This window comes from Salvelinus alpinus, chromosome 24, assembly GCF_045679555.1.
Source record: "Salvelinus alpinus chromosome 24, SLU_Salpinus.1, whole genome shotgun sequence".
Classification (NCBI taxonomy): Eukaryota; Metazoa; Chordata; class Actinopteri; order Salmoniformes; family Salmonidae; genus Salvelinus; species Salvelinus alpinus.
Window position 1 is genome coordinate 40,666,838 of NC_092109.1, and position 16,075 is coordinate 40,682,912.

Genomic DNA, 16,075 nt, shown 5'->3' on the forward strand with positions numbered 1-16,075 from the left:
AGATAAAGCAAAGCAGTGCGACAAAAACAACAACACAGAGTTACACATGAACAAACGTACAGTCAATAACACAATAGAAAATATATGTATAGTGTGTGCAAATGTAGAAGAGTAGGGAGGTAAGGCAATAAATAGGCCCTGGAGGCGAAATAATTACAATTTAGCAATTGACACTGGAGTGACAGATGTGCAGATGATGACGTGCAAGTAGAGATACTGGGGTGCAAAAGAGCAAAAAGATAAGTAACAATATGGGGATGAGGTAGTTGGGTGGGCTATTTACAGATGGGCTGTGTACAGGTAACAGTGATCGGTAAGCTGCTCTGACATCTGATGCTTAAAGTTAGAGAGGGAGATATGTGTCCAGCTTCAGTGATTTTTGCAATTCGTTCCAGTCATTGGCAGCAGAGAACTGGAAGGAAAGGCAGCCAAAGGGGGAGTTGGCTTTGGGGGTGACCAGTGAGATATACCTGCTGGAGCGCGTGCTACGGGTGAGAGTTGCTATGGTGACCAGTGAGCTGAGATAAGGCGGAGCTTTACCTAGCAAAGACTTATAGATGACCTGGAGCCAGTGGGTTTGGCGACGAATATGTAGCGAGGGCCAGCCGACTAGAGCATACAGGTCGCAGTGGTGGGTAATTTTTGGGGCTTTGGTGACAAAACAGATGGCACTGTGATAGACTGTATCAAGTTTGCTGAGTAGAGTGTTGGAGGCTATTTTGTAAATGACATCGCCGAAGTCAAGGATCGGTACCTGTGTACATGGGCAGATAATTGCGTCGTTGGTACCCAAAATGCGTGCATGTCGGCAGGTCTACACCCCCTTTGCCCTCAGAACAGCCTCAATTCATCGGGGATTGGACTCTACAAGGTGTCGAAAGCGTTGGCCACAGGGATGCTGGCCCATGTTGACTCCAATGCTTTCCACAGTTGTGTCAAGTTGGCTGGATGTCCTTTGGGTGGAGGACCATTCTCGATACACACGGGAAACTGCTGAGTGTGAAAAACCCAACAACATTGCAGTTCTTGACTCAAACCAGTGCACCTGGCACCTACTACCATACCCCGTTTAAAGGCACTGAAATCTGTTGTCTTGCCCATTCACCCTCTGAATGGCACACATACACAATACATGTCTCAAGGCTTAAAAAAATCCTTCTTTAACGTGTCTCCTCCCCTTCATCTACACTGATTGAAGTGGATTTAACTAAGTGACATCAATAAGGGGTCATATCTTTCACCTGGATTCACCTGGTCAGTCTATGTCATGGAAAGATATGTATAATATAGCTATACACAGTCTGTATGTATAGATATGTACACTGTAGATACACAGCCTGTATGTATAGATATGTATACTGTAGATACACAGTCTGTATGTATAGATATGTATACTGTAGATACACAGTCTGTATGTATAGATATGTATACTGTAGATACACAGTCTGTATGTATAGATATGTATACTGTAGATACACAGTCTGTATGTATAGATATGTATACTGTAGATACAGTCTGTATGTATAGATATGTATAATATAGATGTGTAATGTTTACATAGGGCTTTACTCATCTCATATGTAAATACTGTATTTTAATTTACTGTATTTTAGTCATTGCTACTTTGACATTGCTCATCCTAATATTTATATGTTTCCTAATTCCATTCTTTAACTTTTAGATTTGTGTGTATTGTTGTGAATTGTTAGATATTACTGCACTGTTAGGGCTGGGAACACAAGCATTTCGCTACACCTGCAATAACATCTGCTAAATATGTGTATGTGACCAATAAAACCTGATAGGTATAATATAGATAAACAGTCTGTATGTATATAGATGTATAATTATAGATGTATGTATATAGATGTATAATTATAGATATACAGTATGTATGTACAGTTGAAGTCGGAAGTTTACATACACCTTAGCCAAATACATGTAAATTCAGTTTTTCACAATTCCTGACATTTAATCCGATTACAAATTCCCTGTCTTAGGTCAGTTAGGATCACCACTTTATTTTAAGAATGTGAAATGTCAGAATAATAGCAGAGAGAATGATTTATTTCAGCTTTTATTTATTTCATCACATTCCCAGTGGGTCAGAAGTTTACATACACTCAATTAGTATTTGGTAGCATTGCTATTAAATTGTTTAACTTGGGTCAAATGTTTTGGGTAGCCTTCCCACAATATGTTGGGTGAATTTTGGCCCATTCCTCCTGACAGAGCTGGTGTAACTGAGTCAGGTTTGTAGACCTCCTTGCTCGCACACGTTTTCAGTTCTGCCCACAAATTTTCTATAGGATTGAGGTCAGGGCTTTGTGATGGCCACTCCAATACCTTGACTTTGTTGTCCTTAAGCATTGTCCTTAAGCCAATTTGCCACAACTTTGGAAATATGCTTGGGGTCATTGTCCATTTGGAAGACCCATTTACGACCAAGCTTTAACTTCCTGACTGATGTCTTGAGATGTTGCTTCAATATATCCACAATTTTCCTTCCTCATGATGCCATCTATTTTGTGAAGTGCACTGGTCCCTCCTGCAGCAAAGCACCCCCAAAACATGATGCTGCCACCCCTGTGCTTCACGGTTGGGATGGTGTTCTTCAGCTTGCAAGCTTCCCCCTTTATCCTCCAAACATAATGATGGTCATTATGGCCAAACAGTCCTATTTTTGTTTCATCAGACCAGAGGACATTTCTCCAAAAAGTACGATCTTTGTCCCCATGTGCAGTTGCAAACCGTAGTCTGGCTTTTTTATGGTGGTTTTGGAGCAGTGGCTTCTTCCTTGCTGAGCGGCCTTTCAGGTTATGTCGATATAGGACTCGTTTTACTGTGGATATAGATACTTTTGCACCTGTTTCCTCCAGCATCTTCACAAGGTCCTTTGCTGATGTTCTGGGATTGATTTGCACTTTTCGCACCAAAGTACATTCATCTCTAGGAGACAGAACGTGTCTCCTTCCTGAGTGGTATGACGGCTGCGTGGTCCCATGGTGTTTATACTTGCGTACTATTGTTTGTACAGATGAACGTGGTACCTTCAGGCGTTTGGAAATTGCTCCCAATGATGAACCAGACTTGTGGAGGTCTACAATGTTTTTCTGAGGTCTTGGCTGATTTCTTTTGATTTTCCCATGATGTCGAGCAAAGAGGCACTGAGTTTGAAGGTAGGCCTTGAAATACATCCACAGGTACACCTCCAATTGACTCAAAGGATGTCAATTAGCCTAATAGAAGCTTCTAAAGCCATGACATAATTGTCTGGAATTTTCCAAGCTGTTTAAAGGCACAGTCAACTTAGTGTATGTAAACTTCTGACCCACTGGAATTGCGATACAGTGAATTATAAGTGAAATAATCTGTCTGTAAACAATTTTTGGAAAAATTACTTGTGTCATGCACAAAGTAGATGTCCTAACCGACTTGCCAAAACTATAGTTTGTTAACAAGAAATGTGTGGAGTGGTTGAAAAATGAGGTTAAATGACTCCAACCTAAGTGTATGTAAACTTCCAACTTACACTGTATATAGGTGTATAATTATAGATATATAATTATAGATATACAGTCGGTATGTATGTATCGATATGTATAATATAGATATCGTATGTATGTATGTATAGATATGTATATAGGTGTATAATATAGATATACAGTCTAGTTATAGATATACAGTCTGTATATAGGTGTATAATATATACAATCTGTGTATAGATATGTATAATATAGATATACAGTCTATTTATAGATATACAGTCTGTATGTATATAGGTGTATATTAGAGTGTGTGCATTACTTGTATCTGCGGCTGCTGAAGCCTTGGAGAGGGCAGGGGGGGACCAGAGCCATCCAGACCACAGCCTAACTGGGACAGCACTACAGTACAGTATGGAGGGAGGAGAGGAGGGAGGGAGGAGGGAGGAAAGGAGGGAGGAGAGGGAGGATGGAAAGAGGAGGGAGGATGGAAAGAGGGAGGGAGGGAGGAGAGGAAGAGAGGAGGGAGGAGAGAGGATGGAAAGAGGGAGGAGAGGAAGAGAGGAGGGAGGAGAGAGGATGGAAAGAGGGAGGAGAGGAAGAGAGGAGGGAGGAGAGAGGATGGAAAGAGGGATGGAGGAGAGAGGATGGAAAGAGGGATGGAGGAGAGGAGGGAGGGAGGAGGAGAGGAAGAAGGAGGATGGAAATAGGGAGGGAGAGGAGGGAGGGAGGGAGGAGGAGAGAAGGGAGGATGGAAAGAGGGAGGGAGGGAGGAGAGGAAAGGAGAGGAGGGAGAAGAGGAGGAAGGCAGGAGAGACAGAACGATGGGGCAGTTAGGGGTGGCAGGGGAGGACAGGGCAGGGAGAGAGGGATGAAGCCAGGTCAGGGAGAGAGGGATGAAGCCAGGCAGGTCAGGGAGAGAGGGATGAAGCCAGGCAGGTCAGGGAGAGAGGGATGAAGCCAGGCAGGTCAGGGAGAGAGGGATGAAGCCAGGCAGGTCAGGGAGAGAGGGATGAAGCCAGGTCGGGGGGAGAGGGATGAAGCCAGGTCGGGGGGAGAGGGATGAAGCCAGGTCGGGGGGAGAGGGATGAAGCCAGGTCGGGGAGAGAGGGATGAAGCCAGGTCGGGGGGAGAGGGATGAAGCCAGGTCGGGGGGAGAGGGATGAAGCCAGGTCGGGGGGAGAGGGATGAAGCCAGGTCGGGGGGAGAGGGATGAAGCCAGGTCGGGGGGAGAGGGATGAAGCCAGGTCGGGGGGAGAGGGATGAAGCCAGGTCGGGGGGAGAGGGATGAAGCCAGGTCAGGGGGAGAGGGATGAAGCCAGGTCAGGGGGAGAGGGATGAAGCCAGGTCAGGGGGAGAGGGATGAAGCCAGGTCAGGGGGAGAGGGATGAAGCCAGGTCAGGGGGAGAGGGATGAAGCCAGGTCAGGGGGAGAGGGATGAAGCCAGGTCAGGGGGAGAGGGATGAAGCCAGGTCAGGGGGAGAGGGATGAAGCCAGGTCAGGGGGAGAGGGATGAAGCCAGGTCAGGGGGAGAGGGATGAAGCCAGGTCAGGGGGAGAGGGATGAAGCCAGGTCAGGGGGAGAGGGATGAAGCCAGGTCAGGGGGAGAGGGATGAAGCCAGGTCAGGGGGAGAGGGATGAAGCCAGGTCAGGGGGAGAGGGATGAAGCCAGGTCAGGGGGAGAGGGATGAAGCCAGGTCAGGGGGAGAGGGATGAAGCCAGGTCAGGGGGAGAGGGATGAAGCCAGGTCAGGGGGAGAGGGATGAAGCCAGGTCAGGGGGAGAGGGATGAAGCCAGGTCAGGGGGAGAGGGATGAAGCCAGGTCAGGGGGAGAGGGATGAAGCCAGGTCAGGGGGAGAGGGATGAAGCCAGGTCAGGGGGAGAGGGATGAAGCCAGGTCAGGGGGAGAGGGATGAAGCCAGGTCAGAGGGAGAGGGATGAAGCCAGGTCAGGGGGAGAGGGATGAAGCCAGGTCAGGGGGAGAGGGATGAAGCCAGGTCAGGGGGTAGCAAAGGAAACCATGGGGATATAGGTAGAGGATCAGTTGGTGAGGGAGGAGAGGAGGATAGACGACAAAGCGGGGGGAGGACAGAAGGAGGAGTGGAAGGGTGGAGAAGGAGGAAGGACGAAAGACGGAGGGAAAAAAGAAGGGTGGGGTGGGAGGAAACAACAGAAACAAAAAAAAAGGAGAGAATGTAGCAGAGAAGTGGGGGAAGTGTAGTTTGACCTTTGACTTATTACATCAGTTTGACCTTTTTACAGGTTACTTTACAAACACACTACAGAACAGAGCAGAACAGAGTGACTGGTCGGATGTTTTTCTACTGTAGTAAATAGATTATCAGGTTTTGATTTACAGTGAGGGACACTGATACACTACATGAACAAAAGTATGTGGACACCTGCTCGTGGAACATCTCATTCCAAAATCATGGGCATTAATATGGAGTTGGTACCCCCCCCTTTTGCTGCTATAACAGCCTCCACTCTTCTGGGAAGGCGTTTCACTAGATGTTGCAAGATTCCTGCGGGGACTTGATTCCACAAGAGCATTAGTGAGGTCGGGCACTGATGTTTGGCGATTAGGCACGGCTCACAATCGGCATTCCAATGCATCCCAATGGTGATCCATGGGGTTGAGGTCAGGGCTCCTGTGCAGGCCAGTCATGTTCTTCCACACCGTTTTCGACAAACCATTTCTGTATGGACCGTGCTTTGTGCACGGGGGCATTGTCATGCTGAAACAGGAAAGGGCCTTCCCAAAACTGTTGCCACAAAGTTGGAAGAACAGAATTGTCAAGAATGTCAGTGTGCTCTGGAGATAAGATTTCCCTTCACAGGAACTAAGGGGCCCGAACCATGAAAAACAGCCCTAAACCATTAATCCTCCTCCACCAAACTTTACAGTTGGCACTATGCATTCTGACAGGTAGCGTTCTACTGGCATCTACCAAACCCAGATTAATCCATCGTACTGCCAGATGGTAAAGTGTGATTCATCACTCCAGAGAACGCGTTTCCACGGCTCCAGAGTCCAATAGCGGTGAGCTTTACACCACTCCAGCCGACGCTCATGGTGATCTTAGGCTTGTGTGCGGCTACTCAGCCATGGAAACCCATTTCATGAAGCTCCCGACGAACAGTTCTTGTGCTAAACATTTCCACTTCACAATAACAGTTTAGCAGGGCAGAAATTTGACGAATTTACTTTTTGTAAAGGTGGCATCCTATGAAGGTGCCACGTTGAAAGTCACTGAGCTCTTCAGTACGGGCCATTCTACTGCCATTGTTTGTCTATGGAGATTGCATGGCTGTGTTCTCGATTTGATACACCTATCAGAAACGCGTGTGCCTGAAATAGCCAAATCCACTAAATGTGAAGAAGTGTCCACATACTTTTGTATATATTGTGTATGCGATCTACAGTGAGGGACTTTTATTTAACAATGTGCCTTGTAAAGAGGCAACTATTCACGTATTGCTCAGTTTACTAATCAGATTACAAAGAGGTTTATGGTAAATGTTGCACTTAACACATTGCTTTTGAACTATGAACTTGTCACCGTTGGGCCAGTGCTATAGTACTACATTTGATAACACATCAGTAATGTCTTGTTTGTTGTTTTCAGTTTGACTGGTGAAAATGTACAGGTCGTGTTACTGAAGAAAGAGTCAAACATTTACAAAGAGAGAGATTGTGTAAGCGATTAAGAGTTTGTGTGTGTGTGTGTGTGTGTGTGTGTGTGTGTGTGTGTGTGTGTGTGTGTGTGTGTGTGTGTGTGTGAGAGAGAGAGAGCAAGAGAGAGCGACAGACAGAGAGAAAGAGCGACAGAGAGAAAGAGCGACAGAGAGAGAGAGAGAGCGACAGAGAGAGAGAGAGAGAGAGAGAGAGAGAGAGACAGAGAGAGAGCGACAGAGAGAGAGCGACAGAGAGAGAGAGAGAGAGCGACAGAGAGAGAGCGACAGAGAGAGAGCGACAGAGAGAGAGAGAGCGACAGAGAGAGAGAGCGAGAGCGACAGAGAGAGAGAGCGACAGAGAGAAAGAGCGACAGAGAGAGAGAGAGCGACAGAGAGAGAGCGACAGAGAGAGAGAGAGAGAGAGAGAGAGAGAGCGACAGAGAGAGAGAGAGAGAGAGAGAGAGAGAGAGAGAGAGAGAGAGAGAGAGAGAGAGAGAGAGAGAGAGAGAGAGAGAGAGCGACAGAGAGAGAGAGAGAGAGACAGAGAGAGCGACAGAGAGAGAGAGCGACAGAGAGAGAGCGACAGAGAGAGAGCGACAGAGAGAGAGCGACAGAGAGAGAGAGAGAGCGACAGAGAGAGAGAGAGAGAGAGAGAGAGAGAGAGAGAGAGAGAGAGAGAGAGAGAGAGAGAGAGAGAGAGAGAGAGAGAGAGCGACAGAGAGAGAAGAGACAGAGAGAAGAGAGAGTGAGTGACAGAGAGAGAGAGAAAGAGCGACAGGAAGAGAGAGCGACAGGAAGAGAGAGAGCGACAGGAAGAGAGAGAGCGACAGAGACAGAAAGAACGACAGAGAGAGAAACAGAAACAGAGTGTGTATTAGAGTGTGTGTCCTACCTGCTGTCTGTGGGGACATGAAGCCTCCTACTCCAGTCAGGTTGATGACAGCAGTCTGTTGAGCACCCATACCCTGGTCTGACCCCTGATCACCCTAAAACCAGGGCAGAGGTTAGAGGTCATCTCCACAGAGACAACTCTTTGTTGCTGTGAGCTTAATATCATGACTTACACTACTGGGCAAAAGTTTTAGAACACCTACTCATTCAAGGGTTTTTCTTCATTTTTACTATTTTCTACATTGTAGAATAAAAGTGAAGACATCAAAACTATGAAATAACGCATATGGAATCATGTAGTAACCAAAAAAAGTGTTAAACAAATCAAAATATATTTTATATTTGAGATTCTTCAAAGTAGCCACCCTTTGCCTTGATGACAGCTTTGCACAATCTTGGCATTCTCTCAACCAGCCTCATGAGGTAATCACCTGGAATGCATTTCAATTAACAGGTGTGCCTTGTTAAAAGTTAATTTGTGGAATTTCTTTCCTTCTTAATGCATTTGAGCCAGTTGTGTTGTGAAAAGGTAGGGGTGGTATACAGAAGATAGCCCTATTTGGTAAAAAACCAAGTCCATATTATAGCAAGAACAGCTCAAATAAGCAAAGAGAAACGAAAGTCCATCATTACTTTAAGACATGAAGGTCAGTCAATACGGAACATTTCAAGAACTAGTTTCTTCAAGTGCAGTTGCAAAAACCATCAAGCGCTATGATGAAACTGGTTCTCATGAGGACCGCCACAGGAAAGGAAGACCCAGAGTCACCTCAGAGGATAAGTTCATTAGAGTTAACTGTACACCTAAGGTTGCAGCCCAAATAAATGCTTCACAAAGTTCAAGTAACAGACACATCTCAACATCAACTGTTCAGAGGAGACTGTGTGAATCAGGCCTTCATGGTCGAATTGCTGCAAAGAAACCACTACTAAAGGACACCAAAAATAAGAAGAGACTTGCTTGGGCCAAGAAACACGAGCAATGGACATTAGACCGGTGTAAATCTGTCCTTTGGTCTGATGAGTCCAAATTTGAGATTTTTGGTTCCAACCGCCGTGTCTTTGTGAGACGTAGAGTAGGTGAACGGATGATCTCCGCATGTGTGGTTCCCACCGTGAAGCATGGAGGAGGAGGTGTGATGGTGCTTTGCTGGTGACACTGTCAGTGATTTTTTTTCAACAGGACAATGACCCAACACACCTCCAGGCTGTGTAAGGGCTATTTGACCAAGAAGGAGAGTGATGGAGTGCTGCATCAGATTACCTGGCCTCCACAATCACCCGACCTCAACCCAATTTAGATGGTTTGGAATGAGTTGGACCGCAGAGTGAAGGAAAAGCAGCCAACAAGTGCTCAGCATATGTGAGAACTCCTTCAAGACTGTTGGAAAAGCATTCCAGGTGAAGCTGGTTGAGAGAATGTCAATAGTGTGCAAAGCTGTCATCAAGGTAAAGGGTGGCTATTTGAAGAATCTCAAATATATTTTGATTTGTTTGACAGTTTTTAGGTTTCTACATGATTCCATATGTGTTATTTCATCGTTTTTCACTATTATTCTACAATGTAGAAAATAGTAAAAAATAAAGAAAAACCCTGGAATGAGAAGGTCCTCTAAAACTTTTGACCGGTAGTGTATATGTGCTGTGAACAATAGCCTGGGTGACGAGGTTACTGTGGGCTGGACGTAGCAGACTGACTGAGGCAGAAGGTGTGTGTCGTACCATGTCTCCTTGCTGCTGTGGGCTGGATGTAGCAGACTGACTCTGTTGAGGAGAGAACTGGGAGAGCTGCTGCTGCTGTAGAGAGTTAAAGATCAGAGGACCTGTCGGGATCTGGAGGGAGAGGAGAGAGATGGGGGAGGAGGAGAGAGAGAAAGAGAGAGAGAGAGAGATGGGAGAGGAGGAGGGAGGAGAGAGATGGGGGAGGAGAGGGAGGGATGAGAGAGAGAGAGAGAGAGAGAGAGAGAGAGAGAGAGAGAGAGAGAGAGAGAGAGAGAGAGAGAGAGAGAGAGAGAGAGAGAGAGAGAGAGAGAGAGAGAGAGAGAGAGAGAGAGAGAGAGAGAGAGAGAGAGAGGAGAGAGACAAAAGAAGAGATGGATGAAGGGAAGAAGGAGAGACAGAAGGTTAGATCTCAAGTTTGGGATTCAGCCCATTGTCCCAGTGTGAAGAGGAGGGGAGGCGGAGGGAGAGAGAGGAGAGAGGAGGGGAGGCGGAGGGAGAGGGAGAGAGAGGAGGGGAGGCGGAGAGAGAGAGGAGGAGGTAGTGGTACCTGTAGCAGGTTGAGGGGTCTAAGGCCTGGACTACTGTTCAAACCAAACGGACTCCCTGGGGAACACAAACACACACGATGAGACAGCTGGCAGTGTGTTGTATCAGTCTCTGTGGTAGACCAATTTGTAAGTCGCTCTGGATAAGAGCGTCTGCTAAATGACTTAAATGTAAATGTAAATGTAGGCCGTGTGTTGTATCAGTCTCTGTGGTAGGCAGAGTGTATTATCCAGTCTCTGTGGTAGGCAGAGTGTATTATCCAGTCTCTGTGGTAGGCAGAGTGTATTATCCAGTCTCTGTGGTAGGCAGTGTGTTGTATCAGTCTCTGTGGTAGGCAGTGTGTTGTATCCAGTCTCTGTGGTAGGCAGTGTGTTGTATCAGTCTCTGTGGTAGGCAGTGTGTTGTATCCAGTCTCTGTGGTAGGCAGTGTGTTGTATCCAGCCTCTGTGGTAGGCAGTGTGTTGTATCAGTCTCTGTGGTAGGCAGTGTGTTGTATCAGTCTCTGTGGTAGGCAGTGTGTTGTATCAGTCTCTGTGGTAGGCAGAGTGTTGTATCAGTCTCTGTGGTAGGCAGTGTGTTGTATCAGTCTCTGTGGTAGGCAGTGTGTTGTATCCAGTCTCTGTGGTAGGCAGTGTGTTGTATCCAGTCTCTGTGGTAGGCAGTGTGTTGTATCAGTCTCTGTGGTAGGCAGTGTGTTGTATCAGTCTCTGTGGTAGGCAGTGTGTTGTATCAGTCTCTGTGGTAGGCAGAGTGTTGTATCAGTCTCTGTGGTAGGCAGTGTGTTGTATCAGTCTCTGTGGTAGGCAGTGTGTTGTATCAGTCTCTGTGGTAGGCAGTGTGTTGTATCAGTCTCTGTGGTAGGCAGTGTGTTGTATCAGTCTCTGTGGTAGGCAGTGTGTTGTATCAGTCTCTGTGGTAGGCAGAGTGTATTATCCAGTCTCTGTGGTAGGCAGTGTGTATTATCCAGTCTCTGTGGTAGGCAGTGTGTGTGTGTGTTTTATACCTGTTTGTGTGGCTGGTTGCATGGTAGGCAGTGTATGTGTGTGTTTTATACCTGTTTGTGTGGCTGGTTGCATGGTAGGCAGTGTGTGTGTTATACCTGTTTGTGTGGCTGGTTGCATGGTAGGCAGTGTGTGTGTTATACCTGTTTGTGTGGCTGGTTGCATGGTAGGCAGTGTGTTGTATCAGTCTCTGTGGTAGTTGTGTGTGTTTTATACCTGTTTGTGTGGCTGGTTGCATGGTAGGCATCAGTCCTCCTAGACCACTCAGGTTGAGACCAGGACCCAACATCTGACTAGAATTCATCAGAGTCTGGGGACTGCTGAGAGACATGGAAAGAGAAACAGAGAGATGACAGAGTGAGAGACAGAGACACACAGAGAGAGAGAGACACGGAGAGAGAGAGAGACACAGAGAGAGAGAGAGACACGGAGATGGAGAGAGACACGGAGATGGAGAGAGACACGGAGATGGAGAGAGACACGGAGAGAGAGACACAGAGAGAGAGAGAGACACGGAGAGAGAGAAACACAGAGATGGAGAGAGAGAGAGACACGGAGATGGAGAGAGAGAGAGACACGGAGATGGAGAGAGAGAGAGACACAGAGATGGAGAGAGAGAGAGACACAGAGAGGGAGAGAGAGAGAGACACAGAGAGAGAGAGACACAGAGAGACACAGAGAGAGAGAGACACAGAGAGAGAGAGAGAGACACAGAGAGAGAGAGAGAGACACAGAGAGAGAGAGAGAGACACAGAGAGAGAGAGAGAGACACAGAGAGAGAGAGAGAGACACAGAGAGAGAGAGAGAGACACAGAGAGAGAGAGAGAGACACAGAGAGAGAGAGAGAGACACAGACAGAGAGAGAGAGACACAGAGAGAGAGAGACACAGAGAGAGAGAGAGAGAGACAGAGAGAGAGAGAGCGAGAGAGAGAGAGAGAGAGAGACAGAGACAGAGACAGAGACAGAGACAGAGAGAGAGAGAGAGAGAGAGTCTCTGTGGTAGACCAATTTGTAAGTCGCTCTGGATAAGAGCGTCTGCTAAATGACTTAAATGTAAATGTAGGCCGTGTGTTGTATCAGTCTCTGTGGTAGGCAGAGAGAGAGAGAGAGAGAGAGAGAGAGAGAGGTCATGGTCAGATGAGCTCCTGCATTTTTCTGCATTTTCTTTAAAAAAGATACATTTAGAGTTAGATAAACTTGGATTTTTTGTCAAGAACATATACAGGATGCTACCCTCTACAACATAACCCTCACTTCAAATCAAAACTCAAAACCTACAACCTGATTTTGGAAGGATTTACGGAATCACCTGAATGGTTCACATCTACCAAGGATGAATTATTCTATACAGCAAATTCTCTGGAAAACAACAGAAACCTGAGAACACCACCCAACCTGGAACTGAGTGAGTAATGTTTAGTCTGAAACTATATTTGATTTCCAAAAGCCAAGAAGAAAAATACATGACACTACTTTATAAGGACTGAATAGTAACATAATTCTGCCAAGCTTGATACAGCTTCAACTAGCACTTAAGTGTCAAGTGAGAGGTGTCAAAGCCCATTAGCCCAACAATGGCAGGAGAGTCGAATAGTCTACCCCAACCAAATGGAGAGGCCTTAGAAGCTGCCTCCCGCTGTTCAGAAGTAATTAAAATACAGTACCCTGTGCATGTAAAAAATGATAAGACAAGAAAAGATCACAAAATGAAGCTCCTTATGGAAAATCAAGAGACACTTTTTGCTGACTATTACAAAAATGGGAACATCAGCAACCTTATCTTCCACACAAACCATCCCCAGGCATGGCACAGTGCTATATTAGCACACTACCCCTCTGTTAAGAGAGGGGGGGTTAACGAGGGGTGGAAACTCAGGATACTTGACAACGAGGACTCTGAGTCAGCTAATATTAATCTCTATAAGTCTGGAACAGTATTGGTACAGGGCAACCACAAACAGTTTCAGCTGGACTTTCACCTAATCAAAGAATTAGCCCAGCAGGAGAAGCTCTCCCTTGATAAAGATACCCCCACCCCAAGTGGGTCAGACCAAACCTCTTCACCATATAACCCCACAGACGAGCAACCCTCAGCAGACAGTCAACCTCCCAGTACAGAGCACTTCTCCCTCATTGAAATGAAGGATAAATTCACCCAGCTGGAGGTAAGGCAGGTGGAGCTGGAACAGCAGGTGATCACACTCCAGTCAGCACAGACCCAGACAACAGTCCAGCACAACAACACCCCCTTAACCAGACCTGGAGAGCTGGAGGTGGAGAAAGACATATCTGCACTATGGACAGTGGTGAGACAACATCAACAGGAGAAAGAGCAGGAGCAGGAGAAGAACAGAGCACTAGAGGAGAGGATCAGACTACAGGAGGAGAGGGAGAGGGGGATGGAGGAGAGGATCAGACTGCTGGAGGAGAGATTGAGGGGGATGGCATGTGACAGAGAACAACCCACTAGGGAGGTGGCCATCCCCACAGAGACGCCAGCAGAACAGCCCACCTCAGCACCCGACAAAAGTCTCGACACCACAGCAGAACAGTCCACACCAGACCCTGACCATAGAAACGACACCACAACAGATCAGACAAAAGAAAAACCCCAAGCCCAGCAGCTCTCACCCCCTCTGAGCACCCCCCCTGTCAGCCACCCTGATAGCCCTCCTGACAACCCCCCCAGACCCACTGAGGACAAACACAAGACACAGATTGTCCTTCTTATGGACTCAAATGGGAAATATATAGAAGAAAAAAAACTTTTTCCCAAACACAGTGTGTCTAAACTCTGGTGTCCAAACACCCAGCGCGCCCTAGACCTTCTGTCTGAGGACAAACTAGGCTCACCTAGCCACATAATAATACACACAGGCACAAACGACCTGAGAGCACAGCAGGAAAGGGTGGCCACAGCACTGAAGGGAGTGATTGAAAAAGCTTCTTCTACTTTCCCCAACGCACAAGTGGTTATCTCCACCCTGCTACCACGAAAAGACTTCCACCCTGCTACAATACAGCGGGTAAACGCAAGCATTTCCCGTGACTGTGCCTCAAAACCAAATGTTTTTCTGGCACACCACTCCACCCTGGACTTGAACAGCCTCTATGACCAGGTCCACCTCTACAAGGCAGCAGTGCCCACCTTTGCCCGGACTCTAAAGGACATCGCTCTCAAACGAAGCCCCAACACTTCACACAGGAGCAACAGATCAATAGACACCCCACCCAGACCAGCGAGACACCCTCCAAGACCTCCAGGACCCCCCCCTGGACCTACACACCCCCCCCACATCAACCATGCCCACACCCAATTTAGGCCCCCTCAGATCAGACCCATGCCACTCCTGCCCACCCCATGCACCCCACCCCCGCAAAGAGGGCATCAACATGGAAGTCACACATACGCCCAGGTAGTGAGCGGGCAAACAGGCCCAACCCCCACTCTTACACTCGCCCAAGCCAACGGCATGTACCAGATGCTCAGCAGGCTCTGCTCACACTTACTGGCCTGAGGCCAAACACCGACCAACAACTTTGGACACTTTATGGAACAAAAAGCCTTCACTATATCATCCTGGAATATCCAAGGCCTGAGGTCATCTGCCTTTGGCCTAAAGAGCAGGAACCCGGACTTCACCAAAGAAATCGGTAATGCAGACATTGTCATCCTGCAAGAAACATGGTATAGAGGAGACGGACCCACTGGTTGCCCTCTAGGTTACAGAGAGCTGGTAGTCCCATCCACCAAACTACCAGGTGTGAAACAGGGAAGGGACTCAGGGGGAATGCTAATTTGGTATAGAGCAGACCTAACTCACTCCATTAAATTAATCAAAACAGGAACATTTTACATTTGGCTAGAAATTCAAAAGGAAATTATCTTAACAGAGAAAAATGTCCTCCTGTGTGCTACCTATATCCCCCCACTAGAATCCCCATACTTTAATGAAGACAGCTTCTCCATCCTGGAGGGGGAAATCAATCATTTCCAGGCCCAGGGACATGTATTAGTCTGTGGCGACCTAAATGCCAGAACTGGACAGGAACCTGACACCCTCAGCACACAGGGGGACAAACACCTACCTGGAGGTGACAGCATTCCCTCCCCCATATGCCCACCTAGGCACAACTATGACAACATAACCAACAAAAACGGGTCACAACTCCTGCAGCTCTGTCGCACGCTGGGTATGTACATAGTCAATGGTAGGCTTCGAGGGGACTCCTATGGTAGGTACACCTATAGCTCATCTCTTGGCAGTAGCACTGTAGACTACTTTATCACTGACCTCAACCCAGAGTCTCTCAGAGCGTTCACAGTCAGCCCACTGACACCCCTATCAGACCACAGCAATATCACAGTCTACTTGAACAGAGCAATACTCAATCATGAGGCATCAAAGCCAAAGGAACTGAGTAACATTAAGAAATGCTATAGATGGAAGGAATGCAGTTTGGAAACCTACCAAAAAACAATTAGGCAACAGCAAATTCAATCCCTTTTAGACAACTTCCTGGGTAAAACGTTCCACTGCAATAGTGAAGGTGTAAACTTGGCAGTAGAAAATCTTAACAGTATATTTGACCTCTCAGCTTCCCTATCAAATCTAAAAATCTCAAATAGAAAACCGAAGAAAATGAACAACAATGACGAATGGTTTGATAAAGAATGCAAAAATCTAAGAAATAAATTGAGAAACCTGTCCAACCAAAAACATAAAGACCCGGAAAACCTGAGTCTACGC

The 16,075-nt window shown here is 46.9% G+C and overlaps 1 protein-coding gene across 7 annotated transcripts in view; it reads right to left on the reverse strand.

The window, feature by feature from the left end:
* Positions 1–16,075, reverse strand: part of supt20 (SPT20 homolog, SAGA complex component) — a 47,703-nt gene that overhangs the window by 6,183 nt on the left and 25,445 nt on the right. For 3 of the 7 annotated variants that reach the window (XM_071364913.1, XM_071364916.1, XM_071364912.1), the window contains exons 19-23: positions 11,540–11,643; positions 10,324–10,379; positions 9,777–9,887; positions 8,056–8,149; positions 3,808–3,887 (exon numbers count right to left, since the gene is read on the reverse strand). In XM_071364913.1, the coding sequence (XP_071221014.1) occupies positions 3,808–3,887; positions 8,056–8,149; positions 9,777–9,887; positions 10,324–10,379; positions 11,540–11,643 (445 nt within the window). The remainder of the gene's footprint in view (positions 1–3,807; positions 3,888–8,055; positions 8,150–9,776; positions 9,888–10,323; positions 10,380–11,539; positions 11,644–16,075) is intronic. The other 4 variants (XM_071364914.1, XM_071364915.1, XM_071364918.1 and 1 more) reach the window with 4 other exon arrangements.